At 38.8% G+C, this 25,014-nt stretch overlaps 1 protein-coding gene across 1 annotated transcript in view; it reads right to left on the reverse strand.

The window, feature by feature from the left end:
* The window catches only part of LRP1B (LDL receptor related protein 1B), a 1,261,104-nt gene that overhangs the window by 84,291 nt on the left and 1,151,799 nt on the right, over window positions 1–25,014 (reverse strand). The window contains exons 77-80 of the mRNA XM_065561615.1: window positions 24,679–24,798; window positions 22,187–22,428; window positions 7,752–7,975; window positions 7,327–7,433 (exon numbers count right to left, since the gene is read on the reverse strand). Coding sequence (XP_065417687.1) covers window positions 7,327–7,433; window positions 7,752–7,975; window positions 22,187–22,428; window positions 24,679–24,798 — 693 coding nt within the window. The remainder of the gene's footprint in view (window positions 1–7,326; window positions 7,434–7,751; window positions 7,976–22,186; window positions 22,429–24,678; window positions 24,799–25,014) is intronic.

Here is a 25,014-nt window from a genome sequence, read left to right on the forward strand (position 1 = left end):
TCTGGTTAAATGCTTATCTGAAAAATTTCTAAACCTAATATAGCTAGAAGTAAATATTATGAAAAGAGGATCTTTTGCAGTCCTGTTTGTGGTCAGGTCAGAAATAAAACAGCGCCTGCATTGTTCAGATCAGTTTTGTACTATTACTACTTGCAAAATTCCATATGGTGAAAACTAACCATTCATGTCACAAATTCTGAGTAAAAGTCTTTGTGATGAGAGGGAAGGTGATATGGTTGGAGCACTGGGGAGAGAAAGGGAGTGCCCTGCAGCAAGCCCGACAGGGCAGCCGGCGTCCTTCTCTCCCAGGCAATTGGAGCAGCGCTTGGGGCAGCCAAAAAGCCAGAGCCGGCCCTGATTGTGGCAGCTTGATACTCAAATTCTTATGGAGCATTCTCCTCATAACCTCCCTTAGCTGAAATTTGCTATACCATGAGTTGTTCGGTTTTAATATCCAAATCAAGGAATATAGTCTGTTTTAGATTTGTAAAATACAGCATAAATAGACAATGATATAAAGATGATTTATAATAGATTAACAGTAACTATTATTATTCTTGTTTCAGTCTAAACATGGAGAAATAAGGGAGGAGAGGGGCTTGAACAAACTAAGGGATGCAGGGCCGGCTCCAGTGTTTTTGCCATCCCAAGGGGCAAAAAACAAAAGGAAAAAAAAAAAAGCCGTGATCAGCGGCAGTTCTATCGCCGCCGCCTTGTTCTTCGGCGGCAATTCGGTGGCAGGTCCTTCCCTCCGAGAGGGAGAGAGGGACCCGCCACCGAATTGCTGCCAAAGAGACAGCCCCTCTCCATTGGCCGCCCCAAGCATGTGCTTGCTGCGCTGGTGCCTGGAGCCGGCCCTGAAGGGAGGAATAGAAGTGTATTTTGTTATTTAATTATGTTCATTTCATTCTGTATATTGGCATTTTCTATTTTGAGCTTTCTGTCTGTAGCCTTAACACTGCATAACTGAAATGATCTTAATTGTTACTTTTCTTGTTAAGCTTATAGTTCTTCTGTTAAATACTTGGAGAACAGTACATTAAGTTGTCATTTCTTTTTAACATCTCTCTGTTCTGTATGTTTATTAAAATAAATGGATTTTAAAGTTTAGCACAGTATTCACCAAACTAACTACAGATAGACTGAGGTGGGTAAGATAATATCTTTTACTGCCAACTTCTGTTGGTGAAAGAAGCAAGCTTTCGAGCTACACAAAGCTCTTCTTCAGGTACTGAGAGTTTCTTAACTAAACATAAGGTGGAACAGATTGTTTCTGCAAACAGTGTAAACTATAATAGATTGTAAGGCTACATATACATTTTTTTAGATTTGATTTATAGATAGATTTGCTGTGTGCTTGCTTGCTTGCTGTGTGCTTGCTTGCTTGAAGATCGTTTTGTGGCTTTTTTTAGGGACTGAGTGCCAAGCCAAGTGGCCTGCTAGGCTAGGCTGAGAGCTTACTAATGAGGCTCCAGCCTGCTATCTTTTGATCCCTAACCCCCTTATGATCCCTTGATAAATGGGAGGGCTAGCTCAGGGAGAACAGGAGCAACAAACAGGGGAGTTTTATGAGGGAGTTTAGCAAGGGCAAGAGGCAGATACAGCTAACAAACAGACGCTAAACTTAGGTCAATAACTCCCTTCTCCTCACGCCTACCCCCCCCCCACCAAAACACCTGCAAGAATAAGAATAATACACACAGAAGTCCAGCAGCAGAGTTGGGGCTATCCAATTTATTGCACTGAATGCAGCATGTACAATTATCTACCTTGTATGTAGGTGGTATTTGTGAGTATGCAGCGCAAGCAACTCATCAGACACAGTATGGGTTCGAGGCCAGAGTAGCTGAACCGGAGGAGCTAAGGGACAGAGATAGGTACTTAGAGGAGACTTTCAGGGACACAATAGAGCGATCCCACCCCAACTCTGATGCATCAGTGTGTTGAGGAGGATGAAAGTCACAGGGAAGGAAACATAAAGCTGGAGTGGAGGGAAACAATCCCATAGATTCCTTCCTTCTTGATGATGTCATGGTACCCTCTTGCACTGAGGATACCTCTCCTAGGGTGGGAACCCCAGTCATTAGGAAGATGGGGTATTTGTTTATTAGAAATATAGATAATTGGGTTTGTGATGACCAGGAGAACTGCATGATAAATTGTCTGCCAGGTACGAAGGTTGCAGATCTCATCAAATATTTAGACAGACTTATGTGCAGTACAGGGGAAGAATTGGGTTTGTGGAACAAATAACATAGGAAAAGTAGGAGACAGGTTCAAATGTAGGCTACTAGATAAGAGATTGAAGTCCAGAACCTTCCTGGTAGTATTCTCTGAAATGCTTCCAGTTCCACATGCAGGGCCAGAAAGACAGGCAGAAGTGCAGTGTCTCAATGCATGGATGAGACAATGGTGTACGGAGGAGGCTTTTAGGTTTATTAGGAACTGTGGAACCTTTGGGGAAAGTACGACCCTATACAGGAAGAATGGGCTCTATCTAAACCAAAATAGAACCAGACTGCTGGCATGTGACATTAAAAAGTTTGTAGAGAATTTTTTAAACTAAGGGCTCAAAAAAGGTGACAGGTATGGAAAAGTACACCGTTCAGGCCGAGTCATCCCCTATGAATGAATTTATGAAAGGAGAACTCTATATCCTAGTAAAGAGTATAGGAAAGAAGTTGGTAAAGTACAGGTGGGAGCTAGTAAGGAGCAAACATAAATGACTCCCATTTAAATACAACACATGAAGGCAAGCAACTGAATATAGACAAAATGTACAAGTGCTTATATACAAATGCTATAAGTCTAAATACTAAGATGGGTGAACTAGATTGCTTGGCATTAAATAGGGATATTGATATTAAAGGCACCACCAAAAGTTGGTAGAATGAGGCTAATCAATGGGGCCTGGTAATACCAGGGTACTAAATACATAGGAATGACATTAGGTCATGCTGGTGGGGGAGTGGCACTAAATGTGAAAGAAAATAGAGTCAAATAAAGTAAAAATCTTAAATGAATCAAACTGTACTATAGAATCTCTATGGATAGAAATTCCATATTTGAACAATAAAGAGTATAGCAATACTAATATACTGCTGATCACCTGACCAGAAGGGTGATGGTGATTGTGAAATGCTCAGGGAGATTAGAAAAGCTACAAAGGCAGTAAACACAACAGTTATGAGGGATTTCAACGATCCTTATATTGACTGGTTATATGTCATCTCAGAAAGGGATGCAGACACAAAATTTCTAGACACAATAAATGACTGCTTCTTCGAGTAGCTTGTCTTGATTTAGTCCTAAGTGGAGCACAGGGTTTTGTCCGAGAGGTGAATATAACTGATCTGCTTGGTAATAGTGACAATAATGTAATTAAATATAACATCCTTCTGGGAGGAAATTGCCAAAAAAAAAAACCCACTGCCGTAGCATTTAACTTCAAAAATGAGGAAGCTAGTTAAACAGAAATTAAAAGGAACAGTCACAAGGGTAAAATACCTGCAAACTATATAGAGACCTTTTAAAAAAAACAATAATAGAGGTTCAAACTAAATGAATACCCCAAATTATAAAACAAAATCAGTAAAAGAACCAAAAAAATGCCAAAATGACTAAACAGCAGAGTTAAAGAGTCTGTTACAGGCAAAGAGACGTCCTTTAATAATCGGAAGTCAAATCCTAGTGAGGAAAATAGAAAGGAACATAAACTCTGGCAAGTCAAGTGTAAAAGTGTAAGAAGGCAGGCCAAGAAAGAATTTGAAGAGCAACTAGCTAACAGCACAAAAACTAACAGCAATTTTATTTTAAGTACATCAGAGATAAGAAGCCTGCTAAACAGTTATTTGGGCTACTGGACGATCAAGGTGCTAAAACAATGAGGAGTCTGGTGGTAACTTAAAGACTAACAGATTTATTTGGGCATAAATTTCTGTGGGTAAAAAAACCCACTTCAGATGCATGGAGTGAAAATTACAGATACCGGAATAGATATAGTGACACATGAAGAGAAGGGAGTTACCTTACAAGTGCAGAACCAGTGTTGACAAGGCCAATTCAGTCAGGGTGGATGTGGTCCACTCCCAATAATTGATGAAGAGGTGTCAATTCCAAGAGAAGGAAAATTGCTTTTTTAGTGAGCCAACCTCTCCTAGTCCCTATTCAAGCCCAAATTAATGGTGTTAAGTTTGCAAATGAATTGTAGCTCTGCAGTTTCTCTTTGAAGTCTCAGAGTGAAGTTTTTTTGTTGAAGGATGGCTACTTTTAAATCTGTTATTGAATGTCCAGGGAGATTGAAGTGTTCTCCTACTGGCTTTTGTATGTTACCATTCCTGAGGTCTGATTTGTGTCCATTTATTCTTTTACGTAGAGACTGTCTGGTTTGGCCAATGAACATGGCAGAGGGACATTGCTGGCACATGATGGCATATATCACATTAACAGAACACCACTGGTCATCACGTACAGGCCTCAGCTAAAACCTCTCCAGCACATCATCAACTATCTACAATCTACCCTGGAAAATGATCCCTCACTCTCACAGGCCAGTCCTCACTTACAGACAGCCCCCCAACCTGAAGCAAATACTCACCAGCAACTACACACCCCACATCACAGAAACATGAACCCAGGAACCAAACCCTGTTGCCTAGTCTGTCCCCGTATCTACTCTAGCGACACCATCAGAGGACCCAACAACATCAGCCACACCATCAGGGACTCATTCATCTGTACATCTACTAATGTGATATATGCCGTCATGTGCCAGCAATGCCCTTCTGCCATGTACATTGGACAAACTGGACTACAGGATAAGAGGGAAGGTCCTCTCATGCATCAGTAGCTGGATATGAAAGAAATTGTAGGAATAAATGGTCAGTTTTTACAATGGAGAGAGGTAAATAGTGGGATCCCCCCAGGATCTGTACTGGGACCTGTGCTGTTCAACATATTCATAAATGGTTGCAAAAGTGGGGGAACAGTGAGGTGGCAAAATTTGCAGACAATTTTGCAGTATACAAGTACTCAAAATAGTTAAGTCCAAAGGTGACTGGAAAGAGTTACAAAGGGATCTCAGAAAACTGCAGATGAAATTCAGTGTTGATAAAGGGAACGTAATTGACTTCTATGATGAGATAACTGGCTCTGTCGATGAGGGGAAAGCAGTGGACGTGTTATTCCTTGATTTTAGCAAAGCTTTTGATATGGTCTCCCATAGTATTCTTGCCAGCAAGTTAAAGAAGTATGGGCTGGATGAATGGACTATAAGGTGGAGAGAAAGCTGGCTAGATCATTGGGCTCAACAGGTAGTGATCAATGGCTCCATGTCTAGTTGGCAGCCGGTATCAAGTGGAGTGCCCCAAGGGTCGGTCCTGGGGCTGGTTTTGTTCAATATCTTCATTAGTGACCTGGAGGATGGTGTGGACTGCACCCTCAGCAAGTTTGCAGATGACACTAAACTGGGAGGAGTGGTAGATATGCTGGAGAGTAGGGATAGGATAGAGAGAGACCTAGACAAATTAGAGGATTGGACCAAAAGAAATCTGATGAGGTTCAACAAGAACAAGTGCAGAGTCCTGCACTTAGGATGGAAGAATCCCAAGCACTGCTACAGACTAGGTACCGAATGGCTAGGCAGCAGTTCTGCAGAAAAGGACCTAGGGGTTACAGTGGATGAGAAGCTGGACATGAGTCAACAGTGTGCCCTTGTTGCCAAGAAGGTTAATGGCATTTTGGGCTGTATAAGTAGGGGCATTGCCAGCAGATCAAGGGACGTGATCATTCCCCTCTATTCTACATTGGTGAGCCCTCATCTGGAGTATTGTGTCCAGTTTTGGGCCCCACACTACAAGAAGGATGTGGAAAAATTGGAAAGAGTACAGCAGATGACGACATAAATGATTAGGGGTCTGGAGCACATGACTTATGAGGAGAGGCTGAGGGAACTGGGATTGTTTAATCTGCAGAAGAGAAGAATGAGGGGGGATTTGATAGTTGCTTTCAACTACCCGAAAGGGGGTTCCAAAGAGGATGGATTTAGACTGTTCTCAGTGGTAGCAGATGACAGAACAAGGAGTAATGGTCTCAAGTTGCAGTGGGGGAGGTTTAGGTTGGATATTAAGAAAAACCTTTTCACTAGGAGGGTGGTGAAGCACTGGAATGGGTTACTTAGGGAGGTGGTAGAATATCCTTCCTTAGAGGTTTTTAAGGTCAGGCTTGAAAAAGCCCTGGCTGGGATGATTTAGTTGGGGATTGGTCCTGCTTTGAGCAGGGGGTGGACTAGATGACCTCCTGAGGTCTGTGATTCTATGAATGCACATTGGAAAACATAATCTCAACTATCCAAACAAAATTATGGGGTCTAAATTAGCTGTTGCCACTCAAGAAAGAAATCTTCCAGTAATTGTGGATAGTTCTCTGAAAACATCAGTTTAATGTGCAGCAGCAGTCAAAAAAGCTAACATAATGTTAGGAACTATTAGGAAATGGATAGATAATAAGACAGAAAATATCATAATGGCACTATATAAATCCATGGTATGCCCACACCTTGAATACTGTGTATAGTTCTGGTAGCTTCATCTAAAAAAAGGTACATTCGATTTGTAAAAAAGTACAGCTAAGGGCAACAAAAATGATTAGGGGTATGGAACAGCTTCCATATGAGGAAAGATTAAAAATACGAGCACTGTTCAGCTTGGAAACAAGATGACTAAAGGGGGATATGATAGAGGTCTATAAAATCATTGAGGGTATGGAGAAAGTGAATATATGAAGAGTTAATTACCCCTTCACATAAAGCAATAACTAGGGGGTCACTCAAGGAAATTAATAGGCAGCAGGTTTAAAACAAAAGGAAAATGTCTTCACACAATACATAGTCAACTTGTTGTGTAGTAAAGGGAATGTTGTGAAGGCTAAAAGTATAACCGGGTACAAAAAAATTATATAAGTTCATGCGGATGGGTTCATCAATGGCTATTAGCCAAGATGGTCAGGGATGAAACCTTATCCTCCAGGTGTCCCTAAATCTCCAAATGGCAAAAGTTAGGATTGAACGACGGGATGGATGACTCAAAATTGCTCTGTTCTGTTCATTCCCTCTATCTATATAGTTATTTGGTATTGTCTTATAAAGTTACTGTGTTAAGCTTATTTAGATTCAGTTACATCATTTAAAATATTATGAATTTAATATTTAATTGTATATTTATTACTAGAATATAAAATTATAGAATTTTTTAGGACTGCAAAATTGGAATTCAGCCAAGAAATCTACACAATGCTACCTTTTAATGGGGAATTTGAAATTCCATGTACCTGTAGGTCTTTGTAAATTCTTCTGTACCAATATCCTTCTTAGAGTACCATCCATAGCCGCTTCTTCTATGTGAGAGTGGTCCCCAATGACTGTCCAATACATCATCCTAAAAATATCAAACAAAATTGTTGCTATGAATTTGCATAAGTTAACACCTTAAACTTACATAGCACCTTTCTTCGAATGATTTCAAAATATTTAACAGACATTATATTATTGTAAGTCTCACAAAACACCCAAGAGATGTTAACCTCATTTTGCAGATGGGTAAACTGAAGCAGAGAGGCTAAATAACTTGACCAAATTTACACATTTGTAGACATTATTATGCAGTAAGTCATGTTTGCTTTGCTCAAACTTCTATGTATGTTTGTTATTTATAAAATAGAATACAACATGATAAAATGCCACAGAAACAACATACCCCTTTTTAGGATTTACAGCAATTGCATACGGTTCTCCTGCCATATTTGTAAGCAACCTTGTACAGTTTGGTCCATTCAACTGTCCTACATTGATGGAGTATCTTAAACTTGTCCAGTGAGTTGTATAATAACTGAACCAATGCATTCTAGAATGATCAGTCCAGTAAATATTTCCAGCAATCCAGTCAACAGCAATATCCCTGGGTCTTTTGAATTCAGGACACTAGAAGGAGCAAATTTTAAAGTCATAATTATGAAATTTACCTTTTACAGTAGACATATAGTCACATATTTTTCCGTTCATTAACAAATCCATTCTTTTATAACAGAAATCTTATAAAACTTGTTTAATTACTTAAATACAAATAAATTAACACCTTTCAAATACAAAGGAGGAAAGCAACAAAATGATCAAAGATTTAGAAGGATTTAGAAAACCTGAGCTATGGAAAAAAACTGGGCCTGCTTAATCTTCAGAAAAGGGGCAGGGAGGGACCTGATAGCAGTCTTCAAGCATGTTAAGGGCTGTTATAAAGAAGACAGTGGAACTATGATTAATTGTTCTCCATGTCCACTGAAGGTAGGACAAGAAGCAATGGACTTAATCTGCAGCAAGGGAGATTTAGGTTAGATATTAGGAAAAGCTTTCTAACTATAAGGATAGTTAGGATGTGGCTTTCAAGATAGGTTGTGGAATCCCTGTCTCTGCAAGTTTTTAAGAACAGGTTGGACGAACATCTGTCAGGGACGGTCTAGGTTAGTTGGTCCTGCTTCAGTGAGGAGGGTGAAACTGGAGAGGTTGTGTGGAGAAGGCCTGGTAGAAGGCTATGGCAGGAAGAAGCCCAGGGAGGTAGCCGGGGCAGGTCAGAATAGACAAACGTTGCCTGCTTACTACAAGGCCCTGGGTTGTAATCCAAAAATAGAGTGGGAGGCGTGGTTCCCCTACCAGCCACCGATGAGGTGGCGTGAGGCCCAAGAAGGGAACAAGGATAGTGGAGAGCCGTGAGAGAAGGGTATGAAGAACACAGAGCCCCGAGATAGGGCCAAAGACCTTTTTTGAACTTTTATTTGTTGGACTTTGTTACCCTGAAAAGGGTAGGTCTAAATTGTGACCTGGTCAGAGAGCTGAATTATGGAAAGAGAGCCAGAGCAACCACTGGCAGGAGTACTAGAGAGAAGAGAGTTTTGTTATGCTACACTGAGACACAAGGGGGCACGCCTGCAGTAAATCCATCACAGAAGTATAGCCCTGGAGTCCGAAGCAAAGCTTGTAGGGGAGAGCTGCTGCTGGAAAAAAAAAAAGATTCTTGAATGAAGTCCTAAAACATGGCTGTCCAGAACTCTGCCAAGGATAAGTAAAATCTTATTATGCAACGAATGGCATAAATTCTGTTCATTCTGGTTGGTTCTGCACAGTCTTGGAATATAGCAGAAAGGATATTATTTAGCACTGCTTCTCTTCTTTAGCTGATTGACCAGTCACTTACTGATATCAGCCATTGAAACTGTACATCTATACACATTATACAAGATGATATTTATGAGAGGATTTGGCTAAAGCAAGTTTTGTGGCTATTGGACGACCCAGACATCATGGAAGTCATGAAATATAACTCCACTGAACCACACTTTTAAGTGTTACACAAAAATAAACAGCATTGTTTCAAAACAGCATCGTTTCAAAACTATTGGGTTAGAATTAAGAATCTTAAATAACTGAATACATTTTTATAACTCTGAGTTGTAATGTATCTATTACAATTTCATGGCCATAAATATGGCTCTGACACTATAAGGTGCTCCCAGATGGAGCAGATTGCAGGATCAGAACTTAAAGAACAAATAAAATGAAGTTTGGGAAATACAGTTATGAAAAATTTAATTCTCATATTTGTCAGAACTCCTATAGAAAGTTGTACATTTTGCAAGCCAGGAATGTGTCCTTGTTTTCTCTAATAGAAAGAGGCAAATAATCTGAGATTTAGGGCTTTGCACATATTCAAATTTGTGTTTGTCTTTTTGTATACAATAGTATTAAACTATTTTAGAAGGAAATGTCTATATTTTTCCAAACATGGTGACAAAATACTAAATACTACAAAGGGGAGGAAAATCTTAGAATAACTTCTTTGTCTCAGGTGTCAGAGTCCTATAATAGCAGAAAGACATGTACAGGATTTTTTAAAAAATAAAATGAAGGTCAGTTCAATTTCTAGATAATATAATAAGGACTGCATGGGGAATTAAGATAGTTCATTGTATGTAAATCCTTAGTCCTGAAAAAATGCCATGGGATCCTTTATGTTCTAACCACTGACAGGATCGTAACTTTCTATTTAAATGAAGATTAAAGAAGCAAACTCAGTCACAGCACACACTAAACAGTGTTGCTTTGAAAACAGTGTCAGAGTAAGTTTGGAAAAGTCTAAACAAATATATCATATGGCACTCCTGTATTAGAAAAGGGGGCTACTGGCTTTATATACTTAAAAAAAAATACAGAAAAGAAATGAATTCATTTAAAATTTTTTAGCATTTGCAGGCTAGTTCTACTTGTTAGTGTTTTGCTATTATTATTATTAATTATCCAGCAGTAGCACTGAGGCCTTCATTCTAGTAGTCTTTGAGACAAATCATTCCAAGCAAAAAATAAAATATGGATATTTGCCAAGACTTTTAATTAAATTATATTTTGCAATCACAATGTCTTTTAATACTAATTTATATTCCATAATCTGATCTGCGCTGAGAAACACCTTTGCCCTGGCAGAGCTCCACTGACTTCACTGGACATCATACAGACTTAATGATCTGCTTGCATGCATCGTATTGGGGCCTAGTATTATTTTGAATAATACCTCAGACCCCAGGGGAAAGAAAACCTGTGGCAACCTGTGGGTTGCTTCCCTTCTTCCGAGCACTCAGCATTCTTGTGGGCTTGAGGAGGGGGGCTGATTGGTTGAATGACAGGATAAAGCATAAGCCTAATGGCTCCTGTGTACCCACCACTGAGGGCTTTAACCCCTTCCCTCTATCCAGGCCAGGGCTGGCTCCAGGCACCAGCGAAGGAAGCAGGTGCCTGGGGCGGCCAATAGAAAGGGGCGGCACTCCGTCCGTTATTGGGGCAGCACGTCCAGGTCTTCAGCGGCAATTCGGTGACGGGTCCTTCACTCCCCTCCCAGGCTGCCATTCTGTGCTGAGAAGAAAAGCTGTCCTCGTCCCTCTTTTCACTAGAGTAGGCCTGGGCTTGGGGGGCCTCATGCTAGTTACCTTTTGGAGTTTGAGAAATAAATTTCTCCCTTACTACAAGATTGGCCTGAGCAGTGTGGATTTTTTCCCCACTTTCTTCTCAGCAGCCCAGGGCCTTGGTGGTTAGGTAAGGCTGTACAATTAGTTTTGTTTGAAACTGGCAGGTAGCCAGAGCAGCTATTTGTTCAGTACAGCCTCCGGTACCCTGAAAAACTGGGATCACATTAGGAGGAGACATCTTCTAAAGAAGGTAGAGAATGGGGTTGGGGCTCCTAATTTCAGGTACAGTGAGCAGACAATCCCCCTACTTTTGTCATTAACCATTATATGTCGGGAGCATGACGGGGTTCCAGTAACAATGCTGACGGCAGCCCTCTAACAGGACAGAATAAGAATAAATAAATAGGAACATAAAGGATACACAATTTTAGTAATATTTTGTACAGTAATTTCTGCAACTAAATATACTTTCACTTATTTGAGAGTTTGGGGTTGCAAGCAAATTCTCATCCTGTAATAGTGTTGTTTCTAACTAATTAGGATCTCTATTATCTCTGCAGAGTGATTCAGCTGGTTAGACTTGAGATCAACAACTTTATGCTGTGGAGACTAATTTTACACAGAGGAACAGTCCCATCTCTGGTCTGACAGCTTTTGTACTACTGAGGAGGATGAACATCTCAGGGAAGGAAAACATCAAGCTGGAGCAGAGGGAAATGATCCCATAGTGGGAACCCTCCTTCCAGATGATGTCAGGGTATCTCTTGCACTGAGGATACCTCTTCAGGGAGGGAACTCCAGTTATTAGGAAGAGAGAGGTAATAGTAATGGGGGATTTGGTCATTAGAAACAGGTAGCTGGGGTTTGTGATGATTGAGAGAACCACTTGGTGACTTTCCTGCTGCGTGTGAAGATTGTGGATCTCTTGAGACATCTAGACAGACTTACATGTAATGATAGGGAGGAGCCAGTGATTGTGGTACATGTAGGATAGGAGAGAGGTCCTGGAGGCCAAATTTAGGCTGCTAGATAAGAGATTGAAATTTAGGACCTCTATGGTAGCACTCTCTGAAATGCTTCAAGTTCCACGTGCAGGGCCAGTTAGACAGGCACAACTACAGAGTCTCAATGCGTGGATGACACAATGGTGTAGAGAGGAGGGGTTTAGATTTATTAGGAACTGGGGAACCTTTAGGGAAATGGGGAGCCTATATAGGAAGGATGGGCTCCACGTAAACCAAAATGGAATCGGATTGCTGGCACATAAAATTAAAAAGAATGTAGAGCAGTTTTTAAATGAAGGGGTGAAGGAAAGCCGACAGGTGTGGAGGAGACATCCCTTAGGGGATGATCTATTAATGGAGATTCTCTATATCCTAGTAAGGAGGAGAGGATAGAAAGTTATAAAAATGGGTAAGATATGATGAGAAACAGTCAAATGTAAAAGAGTCCCATTCAATTACATCACAGAATGTTAAACAGCTAAAAAGTGACAATTTTTAAGTGCTTGTATAAAAATGCTAGAAATATAAATACTAAGATGGGTGAACTAGAATACCTCATATTAAATGAGGATATTGATATAACGGGGATCACAGAAACTTGGTAGAATGAGGATAATCAATGGGACAGTAATACCGTGGTACAAAATATATTGGAAGGATAGAATAGGTTGTACTGGGGTGGGGAGTGGCACTATATATGAAAGAAAGCCTAGAGTCAAATGAAGTAAAAATCTTAAATGAACCAAACTACCATGAATCTCTATGGATAGTAATTCCATGCTTGAATAATAAGAATATAGCCATAGGGATATACTACCAACCACCTGACCAGGATGGTTATAGTGACTGTGAAATGCTCAGGGAGATTAGAGAGGCTATAAAATTAAACTCAAAAATAATGGGGGATTTCAACTATCCAGCTGAACCACTTGATATTAGTGACCATAACATAATAAAATTAAACATCCCTTTGGGGATGGGGGAACACCAAAACAGCCTACTACAGTAGTATTTAATTTCAGAAAGAGGAGCTACACAAAAATGAGGAAGTTAAACAGAAATTAAAAGGTACAGTGTCCAAAGTGAAATCCCTGCAAGCTGCATGGAAACTTTTTAAATGACACCATAATAGAGGCTCAATTTAAATGTATACTCCACATTAAAAAGCATAGTAAGAGGACCAAAAAATACCACCATGGCTAACCAACGAAGTAAAAGAAGCAGTTAGAGGCAAAAAGGCATTCTTTAAAAAGTGGAAGTTAAATCCTATTGAGGAAAATAGAAGGAGAATAAATGCTGGCTAGTGAAATGTAAAAAATATAAGTAGAAAAGCTAGAAAATAATTTGAAGAACAGTTAGCCAAAGACTCAAAAAGTATGAGCAAAAAATGTAAGTATATCAGAAACAGTAAGCCTGCTAAACAACCAGTAGGGCCACTGGACAATTGAGATGCTAAAGCATCACTTAAGGAAGATATGGCCATTGAGGAGAAACTAAATGAATTCTTTGTATCAGTCTTCACGGCTGAGGATGTGAGGGGGATTCCCAAATCTGAGCCATTCTTTTTAGGTAACAAATCTGAGGAACTGTCCCAGATTCATGTGTCAGAGGAGATTTGGAACAAATTGATACATTAAACTGTAATAAGTCACCAGAACCAGATAGTATTCACCCAAGAGTTCTGAAAGAACTCAAATGTGAAATTGCAAAACTATTAACTGTGGTATATAATTTATCATTTAAATCAGTTTCTGGACCAAATAACTAGAGGATAGCTAATGTGATGCCAATTTTTTAAAAAGCCTCCAGAGGCAATCCTGACAATTACAGGCTGGTAAACCTAATTTCAGTACCAGGCAAATTGGCTGAAACTATAGTAAAGAACAGATTTGTCAGATACATACATGAACACGATTTGTTGGGGAAGAGTCAACATGTTTTTTCTAAAGGGAAATCATGTCTCACCAAATGACTAGAATTCTTTGAGGGGGTTAACAAGCATGTGGACCAGGATGATCCAGTCGATATAGTGTACTTGGACTTTCAGAAAGCCTTTGACAAATTCTCTCACCAAAGGCTCTTAAAGTAAGCTGTCATGGGATAAGAGGGAAGGTCCTCTCATGGATCAGTAACTAGTTAAAAGATAGGAATCAAAGGGTAGGAATCAATGGCCAGTTTTCAGAACAGAGAAAGGTAAATAGTGGTGCCCCCCATGGGTCTGTACTGGGACCAGTACTGGTCAACATATTCATAAATGATCTGGAAAAAGGGGTAAACAGTGAGGTGGAAAAATTTACAGATGATATAAAGCTACTCAAGATAGTTAAGTCCAAAGCAGACTGAGAAGAGTTACAAAGGGATCTCACAAAACAAAATGGTAGATGAAATTCAGTGTTGATGAATGCAACGTAATGCACATTGAAAAACATAATCCCAACTATACATATAAAATGATGGGGTCGAAATTAGTTGTTAGCACTCAAGAAAACATCTACTCCATGTGCAGTGGCAGTCAAAAAAGCTAACAAAATATTTGGACTCATTAGGAAAGTGATAGATAATAAAACAGAAACTATCATATTGTCTGTGTATAAATCCATGGTACACCCACATCTTAAATATTGCATGTATATCTGGTCACCCCATCTCAAAAAAAACATATTGGAATTGGAAAAGTTTCAGAAAAGGGCAAGAAAAATTATTAGCTTCCACATGAGGAGAGATTAATAAGACTGGGACTTTTCAGCTTGGAAACGAGATGACTAATGGAGGATATGATAAAAATCTATAAAATCATGACTGGTGTGGAGAAAGTAAATAAGGAAGTGTTATTTACTCCTTCCGATAACACAAGAACTAGGGGTCACCAAATGAAATTAATAGGCAGCAGGTTCAAAACAAATAAAAGGAAGTATTTCTTCACACAATGCACTGTCAACCTGTGGAACTCTTTGCCAGAGGATGTTGTGAAGACAAGCCTATAACAGGGTTCAAAAATGAACTAGATAAGTTCATGAAAGATAGGTCTATCAATGGCTATTAGTCAGGATGGGCAGAGATGTAAAATTGTGCTCTGAAGTGTTCCTAACCTCTGTTTGCCAGAAGCTGGGAATGGGCAACAGGGGATGGATCCCTTGATGATTACCAGTTCTGATCATTCCCTCTGAAGCATCTAGCATTAGCTACTGTCAGAAGACAGGGTACTGGGCAAGATGGATCACTGGTCTGACACAGTATGGCTGTTCGTATGTTCTTATGTACTGAAGATTTTCAAAAATTCACAGTAACATCATAGGGTTTAGAAACTATCACAGTACGATTATTGATTATAGAGCAATATTTTATTCCCAAAACTGAGAGAATGCCATATTAGATATAGATCAGGGAAGAATAATCCTGAAATTTTGGAGCCTTCAGTTATCATGCAACAAACAACCCTTCAGCTCCTTTAACACCGTCTATTAAGCAACCATCAGATGATACTGACTTCTAACTTGGTCCAAAGGGGATCAACTGGACCCTTTTTGCCCTTTGGATCTGAAGCCATTGGGGATTCCAACACTGACTTGCCCATAAGCAAGGAAGAAGGGCCTGGTGCTAATTTACAGTCACCTTGCTTCACAATCACAGTGGTGAATACAGGATTAAATAGTTTGTTTAAAATTATTTAAAACTTATACTGTATATGTATATAATGTCTTTTGTCTGGTGAAAAAAATTTCCCTGGAACCTAACCCCCCCATTTACATTAATTCTTATGGGGAAATTGGATTCGCTTAACATCATTTAGTTTAAAGTAGCATTTTTCAGGAACATAACTACAACGTTAAGCGAGGAGTTATGTATGGATCTGTGCAGACAATACTTTAAGAAGAATTGTTTATCCTTAGCAGTCAATGTTTCCATAGTTAACACTATGGAAAAACAATAAGAGTAACTGTTTAAAAGAAACAGTGGATTGAATGGAAAGATTGGAAAAAAAAAAAAGAGGATATGCTGGAAAATGAATTTGTGAAACTACATCTTTTGCATTTAATATATCTTAAATATTTGCAACACTAGTTAAATAGCAATTTGCCTACAGTATTGATTTTTAATGTGCATTAACACAGCATTCACAATTTATTCAATCTTGCTTGTAAAAGGCAAAATTACTAAATTATTAAACATGATTTTATGTTCCATAAATAATAAACCCATAAGTAATATTCTAACTCTACAAAGATACATTTAGAAAAATAGTCTAGCAATTGCTTTGTATAGGGCGAGTCACTTCTGTATTACAGGCTAATATACAGAAAGCTTTAGAGAAACTGTATTTCTGTTCTTGTTAGACTACAATTCTTCTAATTGCCAGTTTTCTTTCTATGCTCTTTCACCAAAAACAGTATCTGAATTTGAGTCACAACAACTCTCTCTCTCTTGTCCCAATTAATTGATGTATCCAGTTTCAAAGGATGTCAGTTACTAGCTTTATCACTTATCATCAGCTTAATTATATAGTTTTCACAGGATCAAAATGCATGCATCTTTTGCTTCTGTCAGAGTTGATATCTACTCTGAATTCTTTTAGTGCATCCATTTGAATCAAACTTTAACTTGTTTCATAGATTTATAGAAATCTGCAGCTATCTGTTGAAAGCTAATCCCTCAGTGTAATTTCATCTGAGGGATTTTTGTATTAATGTAATTACTTACAAACACAGGTGAGGCTTGTTCAAGTTTACTGCCCTGATTTACAGATGAAAGGTACTGCTCAATCTAGACTAAAAGATACGATTTAACCTTTGGCATTTTATCACTTCAAAAACCTGAGTTACAATTAAGGAATTGTCAGACTTCCAAATTTCCAAATACCAAATTTAAGCACCAGCATTAAAGTAATATTGATTGCTTGGAAAACTAATTAACCTGCTGATCAATTATGTGTTAGAGCAGGGGGAGATGAGTGCTTCACAAACATAACAGAGGTCTATCAGAGATGCCTATGGTCTTACAGTCTCTTTGGGAATTCACTGACTGATTTGAAAAAAAGAAAAAAAAAAAACTTTGAATGACGAGCGCAGTTTGGGAAGATGCATCTTGACTAGTGGCTTCCAGTATACCACATAAGGAAAATATAGGGAAGGATCAGAGAAATGCTGCAGCAAATAGAAAATATCAGCAAAGTTGAGGTGAGTCTATTTAGTTTTAAGCACAGATACAGATAGTGTGATAGAATGCCAAGGAAAGTAAAGATTTGACTGAATAGGGAGAATAAGATGGAATCAGCAGAGAGTGAATCTAGAGTATTTTGGATCATTGCTTACAACTTTGGATTGGCTGAAAGACAGAAGTATTCTTCAATGAATCAAAAGTATGTGGAATTATAGGAATATATAATCTCCCCAAGCGGAGTAGCCAAAGGAAGAGGACAGAATGTCCAGAAAACTATGTAAGTTTCACCTTGTGGAGTTTTAAGAGGTCTAGAGGAGGCAGGCGTTATGTCCCATACCTTCATGGATCCACAGTGAAGTGAAACCTGAGTCTAAGAGATGATGGGTCAGTGGGCCAGATCTTCTGTACTGCAGGGCTGCGCAGGGGCCCCGCGAACCCTGGCCCAGCAGCAGTCCGGGTCTTCGGCGGCAGGGGGCCCTTCAGTCATTCTGGGTCTTTGGCGGCGGGTTCTTCAGTGCTGCCGAAGACACAAAGCATCTGAAAGGCCCTCCGCCGCCGAAGACCCAGACCGCCGCCGGGTGAGTACAAGCACTGCAGCCAGGGCTGGAATCGGGCCCTGCGCCCCTAAGAGGGCCCTGCAATGTCCCCACACTGTCTTCAGCGGCAGCTCAATCGCTGCTGCGGAGGAAGGTCCCTCTGCTGAAGTGCCGCCGAAGGTACCGGCAGCCGATTGAGCTGCCGCTGAAGTCCCGGTACTGTTGGCAGCAGCAGCTCAATCGTTGCCGCTGTCTTCAGCGGCATTTTGGCGGAGGGTCCTTCCTCCGTAGCAGCGATTGAGCTGCCGCCAAAGACAGCGGCGCAACTTCGGCGGCAGCTCCTTCGAATCGGGCCAGGTGGTGCCTAAAGCCGGCCCTGGCCGCAGCTCCCCGACCCCCTGAATCCTCTGGGCAGCCCTGCTGTACTGTTCTTCTTGTGTCCCCTTACCTGCACAGAATGGAGCTCCTACCCTACCAGTTTTCACCAACCACCCCACTCCCCACCTTTTCTTCCCCCAGACTGTCCAAATAAAAACCTTTCTAAGAGACTGAAGAGCTGTTTTTAGCTGAATTAATTAGACATAGATATCTGCCACTTTTGCACTGAAACGTACCTACTGAGCTTAGCCTCCCAAGTTTCCGTTGTGACTTGACCCTGACCTCTAGAAAGCCAGTGGAGGAACTTCCCTGAATTTTTAGAAGGGACATAGCATATAGCAGAGCTGGATCTGTCCACCTTTCCTTCACTTCACTATCCTCACGCACAGCCGAGATAAACTCAACTTGGCTCCCCCTCTCAGAAGGTAAAAAGAGAAAAACATTCATTTCCCAGGGAAATGAAATTGGATGAAGGATACTTAGAGGAGTCTGCTGATTGGTAAGCGAGAAATGACAGCTAGAAGAGATTTTATAGTCTAGAGGAGAATATGGTACTATGGAGTCCATGTTCAGGTAGTCCATATCTATCATGTGAACACAAGTATCAGGAATTAATACTAATTAACAGAATAAAATAAAAATATTGAATATGTAATCAATTATCTAATTTTGAAACACTTACATAAACACAGGCACAAAGGTCACATTATTACCCTTAGCGGAAGTGGTGATAATGTCCTTAATGCAGATCCAAGCTGCTTTTTTTTTTTTTTTGTAAAATGTCCAATCAATATTCATTTGACTTTCCAGTAAAAACTACTTGAAAATACATTAAGAAAAAAACTCAGCATTTCTGCGGAAGTGGATGAAGTGACATTTAGGTCAGTTAGCAATATAATGATATACATTAAGAAAGGAATAAATATGAAATACTGAATATGTTCTCTTTTCATTTTTAAATACATGAAAATCATATCCCATGGTGATGTTATAGTATCCTTCCTTCCTTTTAGAAGGGAAGTTATAAGAAGGATCCACTAAGTCTTGCAACAGGATTCCAATATAACAGAGTCCTTAATACTTGTGATATAGGAACAATCATACCAGATCAGACAATTGGTTGCTATCCATTTTAAATGTGTTGCCTTTCCATTGCACTGATTGTCCCCTTATTCTTCATTAAAGAGTGGCGTCAAATTTGTCTTTTTCAAACCATTCCTCCCTTCTCTGGGGCCTGCATCTTGATGTGGTGCAAAGGCTTGTGTGCTCCATTAACCCCGAGAACTATGCCAGTGGGAATTTTAACTCCTAGTTAGGTTGCCCAAGCTGGATAGGTCAAAGGTCCAGGACAACAGGAAAAGTATTCCACTGGTCCTCCAGGTTGGAGATTGAGTGTTAAAGCCAACAACCTATCCTCACAGGAAAGCAAAGCTATAGAAAGGCAACAAGGCAGCCATTCTGGCAAGCAACAGGCCAAAGCAATGGGTTCTGTCTCAGCAGAAACAATGGGTTTGAGGGAAAGCCATGACTCTGAGAAATTCTTTATTAATGGCGAAAACAAACTATGAATGTAGGGACATTAGAACAATGGCTGCAACAATAAAAACGGTGCAGATGCTGAAAGAACTGAATGAACAGAATCATGAAATCCTTGGACTAAGTGAATGTCGATGGCCAGGAGCTGATAAAAAGTGATTCAAAAGTGAAAAGGTCAGAATATATTCAGAGAAATAAAACGATTACCACTCAGAGGAAGTATCATTAATTAAGACTTCCAAATAGAAAAAACAGTTTATACACTAGAAGTTAATTAACAGACAATTGCTCCAAGATAGGTTTCAAATACCATACATGAAAATGACAGAGACAATAATGAGATCAAAGATCAGTTTTTCTATTGTCTACAACCTCTGACTGACAATATTCCCAAGCATTACATCTGCTTAGTAAGGGGGGGACTTCAATGCCAAGGTTGGGGATAATACCTCGGTCCCTCCTGTTCTCTGCCTGTGCACAGAATAGTTCAGTTTCCTGGGGATGGTAATACTCTGGTTTAATTCTGGTTGTTGGGTTAGTGTGGGGGTGGCTGAATTGTGCTATTGGCCTGTGATGTATAGCATTTCAAACTCGATGATCTGGTGGACACTTCTGGCCTTAAACTCTATGACAACAAAAGGGAAAAGTAATGAGTAAGCACAGCCCTGGTTCCCAAAATCAGAGCAGTTAAAGACTGCTAGAACTGTGCTGGTCTTGGGGCTTGTAATTGGTGGAAAATTATTCCCCCACAAAAAAATCCAAATGGTAATGTGGAATTTCCTAGAGGGATTATCAGGAACCAGAGTGACCATATATGTACTGAAGGAAATTTAGATCAACTCTCCACAATGTCATAGCATAAGTGGAAGCTGACATCAGAAGTACCACATTTGTGTGTGGCAAGGTTGAAGATCAAACTTAACAAAAACAAAACCCCTAAAACCACCAAGAAATTTGACAGCCAATGGCGAATAGACAAGACATTACAGCAGCAATTTCAAACTAAACTGAACAACAGTTTTCAGATGCTACAAGATAACATTGACATATCCTATTTCCATGACAGTATCATAGATGCCGAAACAACTGTAATTGGTTTCCAAATAAGCAAACCTAAATTCTGGATAACTGAGGATATATGGAACCGTGTGAAAGAAGGAAACAAACCAAAGCAAATATTAGCTACTCAAAAATACCTCCAGAAAAAGACCCAGTAAAAAAAGATCGGTGTTAAAAAAGGACAAAGCAGTGAAAAACAGCCTGAGAAGAGACAAGAGAAAATACATAGATCAAAGAATCTGGAGTGGCTCTAAAAGAGGTGATAGTAAAATCCTTTATCAACTCCACAAGGTCCTATTAGCAAGTTTAAATGGTGAGCTACTTAAAGATGCACAAGGAAATTGACCCTTTAGTCAACAGACTGTTTATTTTCTGTCTCTTAGCCAGTTTATAATCCATGACAGAACTTTACCTCTCATATTACTTAGTTTCCTTAATAACCTGTTGTGTGGGGCTTTGTCAAAGGCTTTTTGAAAGTCTAAATAAATTATGTCACCTGGTTCTCCTTTATCTATAACTTTGTTTACATGATCAAAGAATTCTAAGAGATTAGTGTTCTACAGTTTTACTTCACAAAGCAGTGGTGGTTTCTCCCTCATTTTTAACTATTGTTTCAGTCAGTGTTCCTGGATTGCCCCTTAGGTCTTTATTAAAGGTTGAGCTACGGTGATTGACAGCAGCTGAAGATCTGGCTTACTGTGGGTACATGTTCTCAGGTATAGTAACTGATTTTAATGAGAGGTTGCTTATTATTGTTAGCAACTCTTAAATTCCTTCAGAATTTTTGGAAGTATACCAATTTATAGCCTTACTCCATTTTTTGTCATTTTATATTTTTTCAATAATTCTTATTATGTCAAGGTCTCCTTATTTCCTTCCACTGAAAGCTCTCTCTCTCACACACACACATATTAAGTTACATCCACATCAGATCTCAGACTTCCTGTATCAGTGATGTGCTGCCAATAGTTTAACAAAAAATATCTCCATTAGCCTGTAATAAACTTGTACCGGGGAATATATGTGTTTGCAGAGACAAGGTATATAGGAAGAGAGAAGCAATTTGTTTGTTTTCCTGTTTAAATGAAATTAAGTTTCATAACTATAATTAAAGGAGCAAACTAATATTAAATGCACTTTACTTGAATTTTGCTCTACAAGTACTTTTATCATCTACAAGGTAAATCATCTGTCTAAGTGGTACCCAGAGAGGGGGCGATCTCAATCACAGGCAAGTAAAGCATAACAACCTTCATTTTCATGGCAGAATTATAGCCAGAAAACCCTTCAAAGCCCTCTCCAGAATATTACTGTCCCATAGAGTTTATAAGTAAGGAAGGTACTAGTTATTTATTTTGAAGCACATGTAATTTGAATAAAGTCCTGATCAAGTAAAACTTGTTATTTCACATAGCATATGCATCTGTATAAACTTAATATTTTCTCCAACCTAGACAAAATGGATATATATCATTGAAAAGGAGAAATAAGTAATTTTGAGGTTGGTTTACTTACGATCAAACCACTATTACTTTGTCTTCTTTCTCTGCCATGGAGCTTTTTGTAGAAAATACCTCCTGGATTAAACTGAGTACTCCAAATAATCATATCACCTTGATAATATACATCCATCCCAGTTATCCTTGAATTATGTTCAACATGTGAAATTTGTTGATGAACATCACTGTAGTTGAATGGATATATAAAACCCAGGATATCAGTGTCATTAGCAATGTAGAGAACTTGATCTTCAGAGCCTGGGGATTATTATAATGAAATACAAAAATAAAGTGAATTTCAACTAACACCTAGTAAAAATCAATATTTTTCATTTCTATCGATTTTTTTTAGGTTTATTTGGTATAATTTCTTAATGTTAATAAGGGAACTTGGTTTGCATTTGCCCACCCTTATAAACACTATCACACCATTAGAAGTAGTAATACTCTGGTAGTGTCTGCAGTGTGCTAGATGATGCCCATACACAGTCCTTGCCTCAAGGAGTTTATTGATTAAAAACACAAGCAACATATGAATGGTAGGGGAGATTGTGCAAATTGTACTCACTACTACATATATCCCATTTTCATATTAATTATGTACTTTACAAAAATTTTAAATAAACATACATACATTAAAGGCAATTTTTACATGCCAAGATTTCATATGCATTACTTGAACTTGCTCTAGAAATTAAGAAAGGGCAATGATCCTGTTTCCATTGAAGTTAACAGAGTTTTGAAACGGACTTCAACAGGAACACAAACAGAGTGGTGTCATGAACCATGTTCACCATTAAATTCAGCATTTAATCATAGTGGTCTCTGAGATACTCCAGTTATTACCTATCTGAAATGCCTGGGTACCATTAATATTATCTATATAATAGTATTCTCTGAAATCTATAAATGAAGTTTGAGAAAAAAATATATAATTATTGGATATATAAAGAGCACACTAATGGTCTTTGCTTTATTTTAAAATTTAGATCATATTTGTCCATAATAAATGACTTACAGTAACTACCATCCAAGATTTCATGCCTTATGGATATAAGATATTCAAGGACATTTGCTCCCCCACTATTGCTAAAAAATGTCATAATGGGAGCTATTTCACAGGAAATAGTAACAGAAAAAGTGGCCATGCAATTATACCACACTATTCTGTGCCATCCGCCAGAATGATGCATAGACAGGCAGGGTAATGAGTATGACCAAAAACCTGTATGAAAGACTAAGGATCAAGAGGTAAAGGTATTTATTAAATTATAAGCCTAATGTTAAATTCTTCTATGTCACCCTTGATTACAAGTAGCTACCCATCGGCAGCAGCAGGGTATGCTCAAGATCCTTTATCTTGATCTTATTGGTTCCTCAATCGCAAATGCAGATTATGAACCCTGATAGAGTTCTTATGATGTGCAGAGCAAATTAATATTGACTCAAGAGAGTCATCCTTCTGTGAAAGGTCACTGTTAGGAAAAATGGGGCATTCAGTGTTCATATGGTGTTGACAGTTGCCACCCACAATACACTATAACCTCACCTCCACTCTATGATTGTTAGGAACTACTATGGAAGTACTGTGGACATACTTTCATATATCCAACAATTGAAAAATGACATTTCAATAGAGAATAGAAATTTAAATTATTTCACTCAAGCAGTGGATTATTGCTTGTTTTCCTTTTAAGTCAATGAAAATTGGTCCCCTATATGTTGTATAATGTGGAGGAGCATACAACACTCATTCCTTAACACAGTCCATTATCCACTAGCATTTTGCCAGCAACAATAATAATATATGCATATGTATTCACTTTGCATTTATATATTACTACAAAGCATTATGCTACAGTAGGTAAATATTATTGTCCCACTTCCAGTTTGGCATACTGAGGCACAGAGATTAAGGTCATATTTCAAAAAGAACCTGCGTACATAAAGATGCTGATGGGTGCCTAGTGGGATTTTCAAAAGTGCCTATGTGAGTTAGGTTCCTAAATACCTTTGGTAATGGGGCCCTAGGTGATTTGTCCAAGATTGCTCAGCAAACCAGTGGGAAAGCCGCCAAATACCCAGTCATTTGCTCCAAACATTAGAAAATATGTCCATGAAAAAAATCTGATTCTGCTCTCAGGCCTCTCAAACTTCAACACAACACCTACATTATTTAATAACATCTTTATCTGACTTTTCAGTCATTTGTGTTTTAATACTAATATTATGTGTCTTATCCTTGTTGGAAGACATATTTAAACAGGAGAAATTGTAGTTGGTAGAAATGTAAAACACATGCAGGCAAAGGGATAGTTTGCTTATGTATACTTGGAAAGACTGCTTTCTTGATGATCACAAGTAAATGTACATTGTTTGAAATATTCTACTCATTTTTCTTAACATGAATTATAAAGTCAAAATACAGTAGTATCCATTAAATATGTAAATAACTATGTAAGTAATTAACTAAATATTATTAATTAGGTATAATTTTTGTAGCCTTACCTTTTGCTATACAGCTGTTATTCTTTTCCTTATAATTTCTCTCACATATACATTTGTATGATCCTTTAATATTAGTACATTGATGTGAACAGGTGCCAAATACCACGCATTCATTGATATCTAGGGGGGAAAACACTCATCATAAGATAATACATACTTGGATTAAATTTATCAATCCACTGTTCTAGGATTCATCTGAACACAAACTTCCAAGCACTTTATTCCTTCATTCCAACTGTGAACAAAAAACTTCTTCACCAGATTCTCCTCCAGTCTTATTTTGTCTCCTACCTTCCTACTCTTGTCTCTAATTTCACTCCATTATCATTAATAAAC

Source organism: Chrysemys picta, chromosome 11 (assembly GCF_011386835.1).
Source record: "Chrysemys picta bellii isolate R12L10 chromosome 11, ASM1138683v2, whole genome shotgun sequence".
Taxonomy (NCBI): Eukaryota; Metazoa; Chordata; order Testudines; family Emydidae; genus Chrysemys; species Chrysemys picta.